Below are 16,562 nucleotides of genomic sequence, written 5' to 3' on the forward strand. Positions count from 1 at the left end.
ACACTGTAGTATTGTGCTCACATTCTTATCTGGCGTATAGTCCTTGATGTGTTTGATCTTAAACGCACACTGCAGGACTCCATAATGTCACATGGTGTCTTGAATGCTAACAAGAGAGGAATCCATCCTGAAATGTCAAACATACTAATTCCATTCCTAACGTAAGAAGACTTGTAACTCTTCTCTCACACTCAATCTCACAACCCTAATCTGATGAAGACAGAGCCTCTGGTAGGAACCTTTCAGGGCTCCTGGTGTAGCTAGAGGATATTAGTAAAGAATTTCCAACCATTACTTCATTTTTTCTTGTTTACTTTCCAACCAGCAACTTAAGAAGCAAGATGGAGTATATTTGGAGACGTCATACAAGAGCATATTTTTAGATGCACCATGATGTCTCTTTAACATGAAGCCATAATGGTCACTAAATGACCACTCGTGTGTTTTAGAATTGAATTATTGTGCATATCATTCTGCCTTTTCTCGTGTTCTACATATCGCTCATATTACATAGAAAACCAGAACATCCCAGCAAACAAATTCCAGCCTTATGCCTAAGGATGCTCTCAGGTGGCCACCATTTTATTGCAAAATGGATGTACAGTTTAACTTGCATATGAGGCTCTCCTCCAAAGATGCTCCTTGGGTTAGTCAGCAGCATGCTTTCCAGGGAGTGCACTGCTAGAAACTCCCATATGGATAGGTACATTTATGACAATGCATACCGAGTGCAATAAAATTGGTTCAAAAGTAGTTAATCCAAAGTAGCAGGAATCTGAATATGAGGGTGTAACAAGCTTTATGCTATAAAGGAGGACGCTGGGGTGGAGGAGGTTAAGATTTGCCCACAGCAGCAGCAGTGCAATGCATCAGCATTAATGCAAGCAGTGATTAGTGAAAAGTATGTCATATTTTAATTACACCTCTGTGTTGAGAGAAAGAGCTGTGATTGGCTGTGGGAGCTGGGAGGTGATAATTTTATATAATATTTATATAAAAATATTATTTATATAATATAATATTTATATAAATATATTATTTATTATAATATTGATAATAAATAATGATAATAATGAATAGAATGATGTAAAAAAGAATATCAGAATAATAATGATTAAAATAATAAAATACTAATGCAAATGATAAAATATACTAGTGTTTCTACTAAGACTTACAATAATCATAATAATAATTCTTATCATTTTTAAATTATGTTTTTATTTATTTTCTTTTGATTTGTACGTATAATTTATGTTATGTAATTATTTTTCTTGGCAAAGTAATTTCACCTTACAAGATATACACATATTATGTGTTATAAAAAGATACTTAAATATATCCTCTGACTTCTCACTCTTTATAAAAGTGTCTCTATCTCTACAGGTGCAGGTGGATGGTCACCTCTGGACAGTGACCATTACCAGTGGCTACAGGTGGATCTGGGTTCAAGAAAGCAGGTGAGCGCCATAGCAACACAGGGTCGCTACAGCAGCTCTGATTGGACAACGCGGTACAGACTCCTCTACAGCGACACGGGAAGGAACTGGAAACCTTATCACCAAGACGGGAACATTTGGGTAAGCTCCACAATACTTTTGTAGGGTTGAATGTTGTAGAGAGCCAATCAAACTATCTGTGTGCAGTGTTCTAGTTTTTCCCTGTTTTGACCTAAAAAAGTTTACTGTGTCACAAATACCTATGCTGATACTCTCTTTTTGTAAGCTAAAAGTGAAATTCTGACCAAACTGTGGATAAAAACCAATGTAAGTAATGGCAAGCAACCCAAATACAGAGGACAGATTTGAAGGCAGGTTGAGCAGCAAGAATGGAAAAGTGAGGTTGAAACAAGCCTTTAAATCAGGAGAAATTTCTGTTATTCCATCTTTTTGTTTTGGAAAAAAAAGAAAAAACTGAAAACAGAACCATTTTCCTGTTTTCATTTCAGTCGCAAAAACTAAAAACCAAACTCGAAAAATGGGTCCAATTTTTGTTTCTTTCAATTCCGTTTTTATCAAAAACCAAAAACAGAATGACAGTTCATCCAGATTTCTGAGGCTTGTTTAAACCAGGAAATGGACCTGCCTGAAAGTGACTGGTTCATCAGGTAGAAGTGGGATGTATAGGGTTTACATCAAGATCACCTGTCTTGTTAATGAGAGAGCTGGGAGCTCAAGGACAGAGTTTATGAAAGCAGATGTCAGATGAAGTAGTTAAAATCAGCCATTGAAATCGGATGAGGGGAATAATGCCAGTTAGGGGCCAAATAAAGGTAGGAAAATACTATTTGTGTCCTGTGTCCTTCTCTCTTCTCTTCCCTCATTTTCATGAGGGATTTGGGGGAGGTAGAGCAAAAGCCCTATCCTGTGGGGGGAGACTGCAAACTCTACATCAGAGCACCACAGCTTGGCTCTGCTTCCCTCATCCTCTTTTAAAGCTCCCTCTTCAGACTTTTTTCAGACTTTCCTGTTTTTTTCTGTCTTCTCGTTGCTGCTCTTTTTGTAATGTCGGCACCAGGAAGCGTTGGTAATTACGGGGCATGTGGCAGGGTAGGTAGTATCAGCATTGCTACTACCTGGAGCTTGCATGTATGGAGCCTGGGTCTGTTAAAGGTGCTGTATGGGTTGCGGTGGCAGCTAAGGACCATGTGATCATGTATGTTTCTTATCAGTATTGCATAGGGTTATGTGGAATTTGGGATCTCTTCCCTGAGCATTTATTTCAGTAGGGCATGAGCATTATGTGCTTATTTTTTATCATGCGTATTTATACAGTGTTTCTTTTGGGTGTGAGGGATTTTACTCTTTGGTATTAGGCTCTCCATTCATTCCTAAATAGCTCCATAATTGTTCTCTGTCTTAGTACTGTAAGAACTTTTCTGAAATGACAAATAAGGATCTTTATAGTTGGAAGCAAATTAAGCTGTTGTTTAGCTGTGCTACATCATAATTGTTAGCAGATTATTTTTTATTCACAAGTGTTTTCCCTCTGCCATTACCCTTGATTCATTGCCTTTATTATTTCTGCAAAAACTCCAAAACAAATTTATCTCTATAGCTGACTCTTTCTCTTGTTTTGGCTGGATGCATGGCATATATACAAGTAAAAGGTGAATACTGAAGCCAGTTCTTCCTCTAGGTTTGCTGTCTTACTTCATACAGGCTTTTGCGCACATGGGCACACTTACTCATACGAGAGCCACAATCACACCTTGTTTCAGCTCATTCAGTCATATTCGCCTCAGTCTCATTCATCACTGGATGAGCTACACAGAGGAATCCCCTGAGAGAAAACCTACCTGTCCTGCATTCTCCTGAATGAAGTTTTTATTCAGGAACATTTTCCACCAGTCTCGGCCTGCCATCAGTCCTCGCTGATGACTGCACTCTTTTACTGTCAAACTGAGAGAAGCTGCCTTTGATAGCTAAGCTGTCCTTACTGTGACTCCCTGAAGAGGATCATCAGTAAAAACCTGCCTGCTGCAGTATTGCATCTGAATTAAGAGTTGTGCGTTAAAGCTTTACTAATGTACTACTGATGAGTTGCGGTGACATTGATGGATTACTGTGATGATTAAAATACCAACTGTTAACAGATGTAATGCCTCAGAGGCAGTCAATACTTGCAATCTTGGATTAATCACTTTTGTAATAAACAGAGTGACAAGGAAACACTTGCTGGCTGATGCAGCAGATATATACATTTATTTTAGTGTTCATCTGGCATATTTTGAGTCTAATTACCAAGAACAACACACATTTCTCTTTGATCAGATTTTTAAAATAAATAACTGCTTACTCATTTTTAAGTCTCACTCGATTTAACTATTTTAGTCCTGCAGAATCCCCATAGGTGAAGCTTTGTAAAAGTGTAGCCTCTCCAAATTATGTAAAACTGGATTCACTGTGGTTTTGTTGACTGGTACGAATGGCAAATAAGCCACTGGTGAACTTAGATGGGGGGCAGGGATGGGGGCAACCCCTAGTTATCCTAATTTTTGAAGAAATTGCCATGAAAGTGCCCTCTCTGATGCCCCTATAGGGTGGATAAATATGATGAAGAACCCTACTTAGCGCCCTTTGAGTAGACAAAAATTGAGAGAGTGACCTCAAGGATGCCTTTTAATTGGATGACCGCCTTGGATGTTTTACCTTTTTTCTGATTTTATAAATTGATCATGATCAATTAGATAAAAATATGTAATGAAAAATTAGTGACTGCATAAATATTCACCCCCCTCAAGTCAGTATTTAGTAGATGCACATTTGTCCACAATCACAGCTCTGAGTCTGTGTGGATAGGTCTCAGTCAGGCTAGCACATTTGGCAAGAATTGACAAGAATTCTCCTTTATTTTTCTGTATTCAAGTTACTCTCTATCTTTACAAGCCTTCCAGGGCCAGCATGCCTAGAAGCATCCCCACATCATGATGCTGCCACCACCTTGCATTTAAAATATGATTTACTTTCTAGAAATACTTCTCTCATTTGTAGTTATTGTAAATGTCCTCTTGCAGCCCACTTGCAGTACCTTTAGGGCCCACCAGTGAGCCCCGGCCACCCCTTTGGAAAGAACTGCTTTACATAAACACAAAATATGAAGAAAAATAGCTTCACAACAAAAGTAGTCCAACCGACACTTCTCCCAGACTAACATGCCATTATTCATAAATAACTGGAGTCATACCAAAAGCTCATATCTCCAAAATCACCACTTTTCAGGAAAAGAGAAAACACTGCATTTTTCTGATGATTCAACACTGAAGAGTCATAGTCAGCATCTTTTTGACACTTTTTATTGGTTTAAAATTCATAAAAGCCCACTGAAAAATGTAAAGGGTGATCAATAGCACTGATTTATGAAAAAAACTAAACAAATAAATTAAAACATGAAAAATGGAGGTACAAGGTTTTTGCCTGAAGCCAGTTATATGAAAAAAATATAAAACTAAAAAATATTTGAATGTGCATAAGCCAAGAAATTATATTATGATGCTTACTGTAAACTTTACAGAATGTCTCTCTTTCTTAATTCTTTCTTGGAGTCTGTCCACAACAATCATGTGTTGTGAAAATGTTTCAGACACATTATCAATATTTAAAGTTTACAATAAGTATAATAAATATCACTCACATCAGAATGTTGTTAAATGCCTGAATTTTCAGCATAATTATTGTGTTTTGTGTTGATACAAAGCATTCTGAATGTGCTTTAGTGTTAGACTTCCCACCTTATTAAACAGAAAAACAAAAAAAGATCTTTGTAAGATCATTGACATTCTACTCCTCCTTTCATCCTATCACACACTCTCAAGTCTCATTTTTGCTTGCAGTAATGTACTATCAAATGTAGTAAAGTCACAAGAAAAGAAAAGCTTAAATACAGAGTATAAGGATAGTGTACATTGATGATTAAGTTATGTATTTAAATGGGAATGTTTGGATTTCACTCATCAGACCTCAGAGGAACACACTGCTCATGGATACAACTTTACGCCATTTTTTAATCCCTGCTGATGAAAGTCCTCTCAAACTTTCTGCTCTGTATCTTGATCCGCTGCACTGACTTCACAGGACTTGAACGACAGCCTTTTTAATGTCACTTCACTCCATTCCAGATAAGAGTTGTATGGAAATTAAAAACTGCTGAGTGTGAATAATGAGGACGATGAGTTGAAACAGATAGAGAAAGTGAAAGTCTCCAGTGCCACTACTGGAGAGGCTGTTCTGAAAGTTTAATAGCAATGTCATGAGCTGGAAATAAGGGGTCTTATTTACCAATATATCCTCATGGACTCATATTTGTTGTTAACGTATAATCTATCAAATTGAAATGCCGAGCTGTGGACTGAGTTTATAAAGTACATTTTCAGAGCCAGCTTTGATAATTTCATGTACATTAGGGCCAGTAGGTAATCTGGTGCTTTGAATCAGATGTGATTCTGATGTGATACATAAATTATTGTTTTGTAGACTTTGTAGTGACCTTGTATCTCTCTAACTGATTGTGTAACCTCACACTAGAGCCACAATAATGGCATAAGTTAGAAGCCCTATTGTAACTTTTTGAGCTATTCAGCCACTCTGAAAGCACAAAAATAAGACTCCAAACTACTTTAGCGCACATTTTCCAGACTGCCTGTCAGGCGCTTTCTGCTGTTGGATGGGGGTGATAACAGCATGCTAATTTAGCAGCCCAAGCTCTTACAAGTGAGCTAGCCAGCTAGATTTCCGATGACCACTCAGCAGTCACAGAGCCACTCTGATGACCACTCAGCAGTTGCAGAGTCACTCTGATTACACTCAACAGTCAGAGAGTCACTCTGATTACCACTCAGCAGTCACAGAGTCAGTCTGATGACCACTCAACAGTCACAGAGCCACTCTGATGACCACACAGCAGTCATGTAGTGTCAGAAAATAAAACACTAATTTAAAAAGCCCCCTTGCCCAGCTAAATCTTAAATATCCTGCTCTCTCTTGATGCTTTACTGTACCCCAAAAACTGTAAGAAAGCTTACTGTGGTAAAACCTCACCTCTAATGCACTCATTGATATTTTTACTGTTACTAATTCAATCTATTTACCATGCCCTAATTTTGAAAGTAATTATTTTCACTTACTCAAATGCTGTAAGAAGGCTCTCTGGTAAAATGCCTCATCTGATATGCACATTACACTAATCAACTATTTTAAAATTATCTTATCTACCTTATGTAAATCTGATCATGTCGAGTCAGCATTCTTGCACCCTTTGAGCATCTTGCAACCATACTATCGATGCACACGTGTATTCTTTTAAACTGGGAGACAAATTCCTTTTTCCTTAAGCATACTTGGCCGATAAAGCTGATTCTGATGCTAGCATTGTATCATGCTAAATGGATGGCTGGAGCCAGCTGATAGCTGCCTACTTCACTGTTGAGTCTTTATCTCAGTCCACCTTCCTTGCTCACACTGCCATCTTGTGGAGATCCACGTAAAAAGTTTTAATTCTCATAGCCTGCTTAATACTCTACTGGTCACTCACACAAAAAGTGGTACCAAACAGTAGGAAATTCTGGAACTGGACAGTTATTAACAAAAAGTACTGAAATTTTGGTATACCATGTATCCTTATCTGGCGCCGCTACAGTTTGTCCTCTTGATGGGTCTTTTTATGGATACAAGTATGTCAATACGCATGTGAATCTTTTTACATGACTGGTGTTGATGTTTGTGAGACAGTTCAGACTATTGGGGGATTAGTAAAGCAGCTGCAGTAAAGGACTCAGCTTGTTCTATCTTGAATGACAGCAGCCCTGGAGGTCAAAATGCCCAACGAGGAGATTGACTGGCTCGCAGCTTTGCTCATTATTTTTGTTTTCTAACTTTCCCCATATCACTTCTCTTCCACTGATCTCACAGATTCTTAAAATAGCATGACAGCGCCTCGTTTTTTTATTTTCAATTTAACTGACTTTAAATCATTAAATCACAGCATGTGCCGTTTCAATATTCTTAAAGTTTTTTTGTTTAAACCCAAGGGAGCACAACAGATGGAATAATTTTCAGTTTGGATTCAGCAAAGATGCCAGGAACACCCGTGAATTTTTAATGTAGTTTGTGTATGTTGCATAAATCTGCATCGTTTTCAGGCTTAAAGTCAAGAGAGAAACAAAAGTCACTGAACATGTATATGTACCCACACAGGATGTACCATAAATTTTGCTCCAAGCACGTTGTAGCAGTCGTCATAGATGGCAATTAAGTGATACAGTTTTAGGAGGTTTCAAGCTTTCATACGTTTCTCTCCTCTTCCTCTTTTTCTCCTCTGCCCTCCGCTCTACGCAGTACTGTCTTTAAATTGAGCTGTTCGCTGAGCCGAGCACAGATAAGTGGCGAATAAGAGAATGACGTCTGAGAAAGAAGCACGGCGATGCTGAGCTTTTGGGTGCAGACAGAACCGCTTTTGTTCGCTCTCTTTCACTCTCCTCCTCTCTTTTTTTCACACCTTGACAAGAGTAAAGGAAAGAGCATGTCACCTGGACCAGAAAAGTCCAGTCTTTTGTACAGTCAGCCAAATCCTCAAAAGCGAGAGAGATTTCCAAGGTTTTTAATTCTCAACCATTAAATGAGCTAGAGGTTGATATCAGAGTTAGAGAAAGGTTAAAATGGCGAGGTTGTGCATGAATGCTTTCATGCATGAATGCAAATTGATCAGTTTGTGCCGATTAGTGTTTGAAATCCTGAGCCAGGACCACAGGCATTTTGGAAACAGGATAGTGGCAAAAAATGTGAAACAGAGAGCTCATAAGATGAGGAAGGATTTAGAAGATTTGTGGGAGGGAAGAGATGAGTTTTAGGGAGAAAGAATGAGAAATGTACTGACTCTACAGGATGCTGGTAGGCACATTCATTCCAAGCATTTTATTGTGACTTTGATTTATTTGTAACTCAATTTTATTGTCTGTGTAGGCTCCAAATCATCCAGGTCAACTTCATGTAAAGTTGGATTTAAGTTGCCAACTGGAGTCATTCAGGGTTGTTGAAGATGTTTGGCTGTAGGCTTAAAGAAGCCTTTAGGGTCGGTGTAGTTTCAGGCAGTTGAACAAACCTCAAATATCAGGAGAAACTCTTGTTATTCCATTTTGTTGTTTCTGAAAAAAACAATAGAAAAATGAAGAAAACTGAGCCATTTCCAGTTTTGTTTTAATTTCGTTTTTAGAGTGAATAGGTAAACCTGGACTGCTAGAGGTATTTATTCATGTAAACAGCAGGATTCACATTTTCTGTTTATACTATTATTTTGACATGGAGGTTTTTATTTTAAAATGTTCACCTTTCCCATTGGGTTCTTTTCCTTTTCCTCAGGTCTGTCACTAGAATAAGAAAACAAAGGAATGGAAAAAAAACTAAATAAGGGTTGTTTGTTTTATTTTTGTGATTGAAATAAAAAGTTAATTTTTCCATTTCCCCTATTTTCAAAAATAGAAACAAATCAAGTGTATCTTGAATTTTTCTGGACATATTGCTGCCTGACTCTTTCGAAGGAGCAGTGAAATGTCTTTCACAAACTTAACTGAATTCAGTTGCTCTAAAAGGTCAGTGTACTCTCAGGCAGTTCCATTCCTTGGGTGAAACATGCCTCTGAATCAGGACAAACTTTAGTTTGCCATTTTTGAAAAAAAAAAATAACAACAACAACAACAAATGGAAAAAAGCAGAGCTAGGTTCCCATTTTTTCATTTTTGAAAACAAAAGACAAAGAAATTAAATTGAAATGAAATGGAAGAAGAAAAAAGACAAAAATTTGTCAATTTTTTTTCGTTCTATTTTTTGTTTTCCTGTTTTAAAGAAATACTTGAAGAAGAAGAAAACAAGTGACCCAAAAGGAGAGGTAAAATAAAAATAAAATGAAGATAGGCAAAACTGAGTTTTCATCTTGGTCCGATTAAGAGATGTTGGAATTTGTAACTTGAACAGCCTCTCCTTTTAAAAGTTGGGATTTTCTCTTTTTGCTGCTCTGAGGACTCAGTCTGGGCCTCTTAATGTAGTAATATACAGTGCTTAACAAATTTATTAGACCAGCCTAATCCTAACCAAAGTAAGGTTTATGCCACAGCTGCCCTAAATTAACAGCATTGGTAATTACCAAAATCATTTTTTATGATTTTTTTTTTTTATCAAATTATAGTTATTTGCTTGCATTCCTGAACAGAAAAATGAGTTTTAGTGCTTGAATGTTATGCTTGATTAATTTCTGACTTCTCAGAGAAGCCCAGTGAGCCGGCTCAAATTTGGGTGAATTCAGTTTGAAATCCCTCATTCCTGTTTAAAATGGTAAAACGTGGAGAGCTCACTGAAAATGAAAGAGTCTGCATGAAAGCACTTCATGATGCTGGATGGTCTTTGAGACAAATGTGACAGGTGGTCTAATAAATTTGTTAAGCACTGTAACTGAAGTTAAAAGTTTTCAGTCATGTTTAATTAATGCGCAAATGAAGTGTTCATGTTAAAATACATTACCTCCTAGTGCCTCTGAGTCTAAATCCATGCTTCTTTGCCTGAAAGTGGTAGACTGTTTCCTCCAAGTAAGGAGTAAGCTACCGCCTCAAGTAAAGGAGTTAAACTGTCTTGGGATCTTGTTCACAACTGAGGGTAAAGGGGATCATGGAATGGAGAGAGGGGTTGGTCCAGCACCAGTGCTGATGGCCTTGCTCTGACCCGCTAAGGTGAGGAGGGATTGACCTGGAAGGCATAGCTTTGATTTAGTTAGAGCACATTCCAGCCCTCACCCAGGATCATGAGCCTTCGGTAGTGATTAAAGAAAGAGATCATGGATTCAAGTGGTCTAAAGGAATTTACTCTGCAGGATCAAATAGTTCCGATAGATAGAGGGGTAGGTCAGCAGCTCAGAGCAGACTACTACTTTGCATCTAGAAGGGCTAATTGAGGAGGTTCAGATGCCCCTTGGGCACTCTTTTTTTTTTAGATTTCCCAGATGGATCCAACTGGTAAGAGATCCCTGGATAGATTCAGAGCTTGCAGGAGGGATAATGTATCTGATCTGTTCTGGGAACAATTAGAATCCTCAAAGTAGAGCTGCATGGAGAACAGGGCTTGAGAGAAGGATGTCTAGGCTAACCACATTGAGATGAGCTCATTCGACCAAGGAAAAACAATGGAGCACTTCATGTATTCATCATACATTTATCCATATAGCCTGTGCCAAGAATCTAATAGATCTCCTTTGGAACCACTTAAGCAGTACAAGAACCCCACAAATGGCCTCCTTTCTCCGAATACAACACCAACAGGAGCCCTGTATTCAGAGAATTTATTTCTGATGACAGATTGTTAAAATGTGTCTGAATTTCAGCTCTTGAAACCAGCACACCTGCCCTTGAGCAAATCTCTTAACCCAGATCATCATGGACCTGCAGAGAATAGAAACCACAGTGTAAGTCTCCTGAAGACTCCCCGATGACTCATGAGGAGCGGTGTGAATTTGAAGCAGCCTGTAAATAAAAAAGCATTTCAGTGTGTTTCTGTGCTCTGTTAACCTTTGCTGGATGATAAAGATGAAGAGGAGGGAGAGAGGCACTAAGGTAATGTTCCCGCCATGTCCACTCCCTCTCTGTAGTGGGAGCTCAGTGACTCTTTGCAGATAGTAAATCTTCAGAAGTCAGAGTCACAGTGGAGTCAGCTCAAAGCTAACCATCTGAGTGGAGCTCCTTTAACCCCCATGCTCATCCGCTGCTCCGCCCACTTCATCTCTTATCTAGAATAACACATGGCTGTCACATGGCCTGTTCTTGCCTTGGTACCTGCCTGGTTATTAATGCATCTCCTCTGCAAGGGTTTGTGGTGACTGTTCAGTGCATGAGTCTTTATTTGAAGAGCATTAGCAGCAGACTTGTGCATTTTTTTTAAATAGATGAGCAAAATATGAGCTCAGAGACCACTGTAGCTGGATTAATTGAAGGCTAGAGGTTGTTAAAATAAAGTGCCAGGTCAATTTGAGTCAGAGGTACTAAGCAGGAGGAGCTCTGTCTCTCCGACTTTGTGTTTTTGTCTTCTGTCATGATGTAAAGCTCATGAGTTTTCTGAGTTTGTGTTAGAACATGCATCAAGGTTATTCACACTGAAGTGATGCATTCAGCGTCATGGATTATACTATTAAACTATTACCTTTAAGCCAGGTAATCTCACTCTTCAGCCACGTTTAGGTCATGGCCTTCTTACCTTTGGCTTACTATGAATTGTCTTTGTGGTATTTGTGATTTTTTTGGCGCTATGTCTTCAAATACAGAGGAGTATGATGGCCTGCAACACAAAATTACTAAGTCTGAAACGCTTTAACAAAGCTGTAAACTAATTTACATTTACAAAACATTTTTATATTTCATAGGACAGATTTACATCAGCACAAAAAAAAATACAAAGGACAAAAGAATTTTATACTTTACAATACAAATTTACAAATAGTCCAATAACAATGTCTGAAACACATAGCATAAACTTTTTTCATTTCATTTTACAAATTCAGAAATAGAAAAAAAAAACTTCATTTAGAATTAAAACTTCCATTTAAAAAAAACATTTATAAAACACTTATATGTGCTGAGACAAATTAACAAGTTGTAGAACACTCTGACAGCTCCAGAAGCAAATTTACAAACTACAGAATCTAACAGAAGGGAAATTGTACCAAATGCCAGACATGATCAAGCTTTCAAGTTTTGTAGAAATGTTTTAGATATTATAATTTTGAATCTGACTTTGTACATTTGTTTGAAGTTTTGCCAGACTGTTTAATTTTTTACATTTTGAATTGAACTTCATAAATTTGTTTCAAATATTGTTAGGTCTTTCAGAATTGTAATTTTGTTTGTGACTTCATAAATTTGTTCCAAGTTTAGAAAAAGTCTTTCAGACTTTGAAATTATGCATGCCACTTCCAGGTCAGATCTCTTCTAGATGCTGGGGGCTTTTGTAAATGCAAACTGTAGTAAAGTAAATAACTTAACAGACACTGGTGCATTTTTCTGAGTTCTCTGCACATATTTATTTTGTTTGTAGACAATGCACTATGATGTTTGTGTGTGTGTTTTACAGGCCTTCTCTGGAAACTCAAACTCTGAGAGCTCAGTTCGCCATGAGCTGCAGCAGGGAATTGTTGCACGCTTCCTACGGCTCATCCCACTGGACTGGAGCGAGGAAGGACGGATCGGTCTGCGCATAGAAGTGTACGGCTGCTCATACTGTGAGTAAAGGCACAAACATATGCACATACGTACAGTGTACATAATTACTGTCTTTAGCCATCACTGTCTTTTGGGAATTACATGAAGTGTAACTAAACGGCTTTTCTTAATTACAGTAAGTCAGTTATGTAATCCCTGCATGGATTATGTTCTCAGACAGCAATATGTAATGAAGGGAACTCGCTGACATGGCTGTAGACCTCATGTTGAAAGCTGGGGTAGATGACAGGAATTCAAACCAATGTCCTGAGTCTCTCTATTAGACAGCATCTTAAGTCACATCACAAAACCGCAGGAATTCTTGTTTCATGTGCCTTCTCTTCCCTACAGTAGCCAGGAAATAGGCCTACCTGCGGGCCTCCAGTTGACATGGAATATTTATTATTATTTAGCTGCTGGTTGTGTTTGCTGGAGATGTTTTCTATATGTGTGTTAGGGAGAGGGTGAGATATGTTTTGTCACTGTTTGTGGCTAAACTTAGCACAAAGTAAGGACATTTTTGTTTGGTAGATTATTTCTTTTTTGTAACAATGCTTCTTGGTAATAAATCTTATACCGTTAGAAAGCCTGTTTATTTCCTTTTTGAATGGAGACACATTTGTAAGGAACATGCATTTATGGGATGCTGATTATGCACGTTGCACCCATTAAATATTTTGACATATTATGTCATATTATGACATAACTTTGTACATAAATCAGACTCAAAGTCAGTGATAAACCTGCCTGGACTGGCAGAAATATTCAAAGCACAGTAATAGAAGTGCAGACCAGCAGTGATGCTCACACTCACAGTCTCTCTCTTTCTTAGAAATGTATTACCCAGAGAGCAGACTCCTCTGCATCTTCTTTACTCTCATCCTATTAAAGGCTGCCAAATTGATTTTGATAACAATTTTCAATTAAGCTTCTGCATAAATTACCATTATAAGTGACACACATACATCTTGTATTATAGACGGGATTGTACTGTGTGGATTTGTCTGAAAAAGTGTATGCGTCTGAATACAAGGGTATGTTATTGCATTCAAGTCAGTCTTCACTTCTATGATTATATTTCCCTTGTTAATTTCCTTCTCATTTTAGAATAAAAGCATGTCAGCAATGATAAGGATGACAAGAGGTGGTATAAAACACAGAGACGCAGAAGCGTATGCACAAATGCACAAAGCAATAAAACAGAGCAATCCAGCCAGCTCTAAGTTTAAACCCATCACCTGTCCCCTCTGATGAAATCACAAATGCTCTCGCAAACGGCTTTAACTCAGTAATTCGCTTCTAACACATTCCTGCTTCTATGCTTTAATAAAATCAGCTTGTTTCTTTTGTTATATTCTGTCTTGAGTAGCATCCACCTCCTTTTGTACTTAAACAGCACAATATTAATGTGATATTTTGGCAAAGGTATTTTGTGCACAAATTTTAGGCATGTAGGGGGCTAAGGATTCATCATAGGGCCTGATGTACCCCCAACCTGGACTGGAGAGGGGAAGGAGGGCAGCCATGTTCAAGCTCAATGGCATCTCATTATCTGGGCCTTTTCATCCCTGGTAATATGCCCAGAAACTGTTGGCAGTTTTTGAGCCCTCAAGACATCCACAGAACTACCAGGGACTTGTGGCAACCTTACTACCTGCCTGGACAGTACCCTAGGCTGTGCTTACTAGGTGCATCCACGCCTTACTCCCCCTAAAGCTGTAGACTTTGACATTTTTTCTACAAATTCAGGCTGCTTACAGGCTACATCTATGCCTTATTTCAGCCTCTGTTTTTGGTCAAAACATGCCTAAAAGTTCTGTACAGTCCTGCATACTCTGTGTCAACTATAGTATGATTTGCAGTTATGAAATATACAGTTTTTGTGACATCGATGCATCTTTTACAGGGAAAGAGCAAAGTGAAAAAAATGTGCTGGTATGGATTGCAGTTAGACTTAATGGAAAAGAGTTTAATCATAGGGACAAATTTACCAAATCTATCTGCCATGATGGCCTACAGGTCATTAAAAGTATCATAACAGAGAGACTTGAGCCAGAAACAGTAAATCTAGTCCCCAACTTCTGTCTATCTGCTCTGGTTCAGAGCCATGTGGCTGAGTAGGGGCCATAGGTCAGGGGGAAGGCTAATTACTGGAGCACTTGTCTATTTTTCTTTTGAACCGGTTTGTTTTAATCCATATGTCATTGTCTTTAGTCCTGGATGATTAAAAGAAGCAGGCTGTGGCTTTGTCTCTCTCAAAGCAGCTGTTAACGTCTCAATGCTAATGTTTTGTAAAGTATCAGATGACTGACACGTTCTACTTCCACAAAGTCTGCCACAATAAGAGCCTCCCATGCTTCTTGTCACTCAAGACTTATTTTGAAGGGCAACATCAGCAAATGGAGTGTTTTCAGCAACTTCACCTATTTTGTATAGATGTTTCAGCCCTAAACTGTCTGCCTGTTTCTCTGGCGGCTCAGAAATAGAGAGTTGTAGTATAGATGGATGGTTTCTTCGTTGTGGTATTTTTTTTTTTTTTTTTAATGTGAAAGGATCATATTTCTTGTGAGTAGGCATGGTTTTGGTTCACTCAAACGACATGCCAACAGCATCCTTGAACAGATTTTACTGCCTTATTTTTCCTGATTTTGAAGCTTGATTTTATAAACTTAGAGATGTTTCTCATGACTGAAACTTGGCCTGGTGGTTCACAACAGAGTGGCCTGTCCTACAACAAACCTCGATTACAGATTTATTTTTTAATCACTTTATGGGACTTTAAAGAGACACACACTAAAGACAGTTGTGAGACGGGCTGTCTGGTTTATACAGTGTCAGAAACATCCTCTGCTGCTTGATCCAGATTGTTCATTTAGACCACAGAAGGCTGCACTGGAATGTGAAAAGGGGGTATGATATATTACCTCTAACAAACAGAGCATGAATTTTGGTTGATAACCATATTTTTTTAACTCTGTTTCTTTAAGTTTGACAAATGAAATAGCAGGGCTATTTAAACACCTGAAGATTTGATTAAAAGTAAATTTGAATTATAATATTTTTATTCTACAGCAGTTTCTCCCCTAACCTGTCAAAGTCTTTATGAAGTTTGTCATATTTTAATGTTTTGCTGTCGTGACTCTGTTCAAATGTATTATCTGCTGGCTGTAATTGTCATCTGAATTCATCTGAGGTTTGTCCATTGAACATTTCATCTCTCAGGTTATGAATTCCTCTACCATCCAAACATTTTTAACCTGATGGATTAGATTGTGTGGCTTTAAGGTGGGAACCAATTACAGCTGTCAAAGAACAAACCAAAGTTTTTCCAAGACATAAATCAAACCGCACAACTCTCCCTTCACTTAGCCTTATTGCACTGATGGTTACAACAGGGAATGCATACGCTTAAGCAGTAGAATTAGATGTAGAGGCTTTGCAAAATTAGGGCCAGAAAAGATCATAAGATTTACTTTTATTTTTTTGAAAACAGCTACTTCTGCTATGACATTAACCAGCGACCAGGGCTACTTTAAATAATGAGAGAAAACTTTATGTTCAACTTTAAGGTTTAATTTCTGAGTGAGTTCAATCACAGTGGAATATGTCAAGAGGGCTCTTTAAGCAGTCTTTCTTAGAACAAAGCTCCTTGGTTTGATTATATTTCTAGCTCTGGTGTACAACCTCAATTCCAAAATAGTTGGGACGCTGTGTAAAATGTAAATAACAGAATGCAGTTATTTGCAAATCTCATATTTCATTCACAATAGAACATAAACAACAAAATGAGACATTTTATCATTTCAGGAAAAAACATTAGCTCATTTTAAATGTGATG

General features: G+C 38.0%; 1 protein-coding gene across 1 annotated transcript in view; it reads left to right on the plus strand.

The window, feature by feature from the left end:
• The window catches only part of LOC121527281 (contactin-associated protein-like 2), a 349,243-nt gene that overhangs the window by 161,216 nt on the left and 171,465 nt on the right, over nucleotides 1-16,562 (plus strand). Inside the window, exons 3-4 of the mRNA XM_041814178.1 lie at nucleotides 1,384-1,577; nucleotides 12,597-12,744. Coding sequence (XP_041670112.1) covers nucleotides 1,384-1,577; nucleotides 12,597-12,744 — 342 coding nt within the window. The remainder of the gene's footprint in view (nucleotides 1-1,383; nucleotides 1,578-12,596; nucleotides 12,745-16,562) is intronic.

Source organism: Cheilinus undulatus, linkage group 19 (genome assembly GCF_018320785.1).
Source record: "Cheilinus undulatus linkage group 19, ASM1832078v1, whole genome shotgun sequence".
Classification (NCBI taxonomy): Eukaryota; Metazoa; Chordata; class Actinopteri; order Labriformes; family Labridae; genus Cheilinus; species Cheilinus undulatus.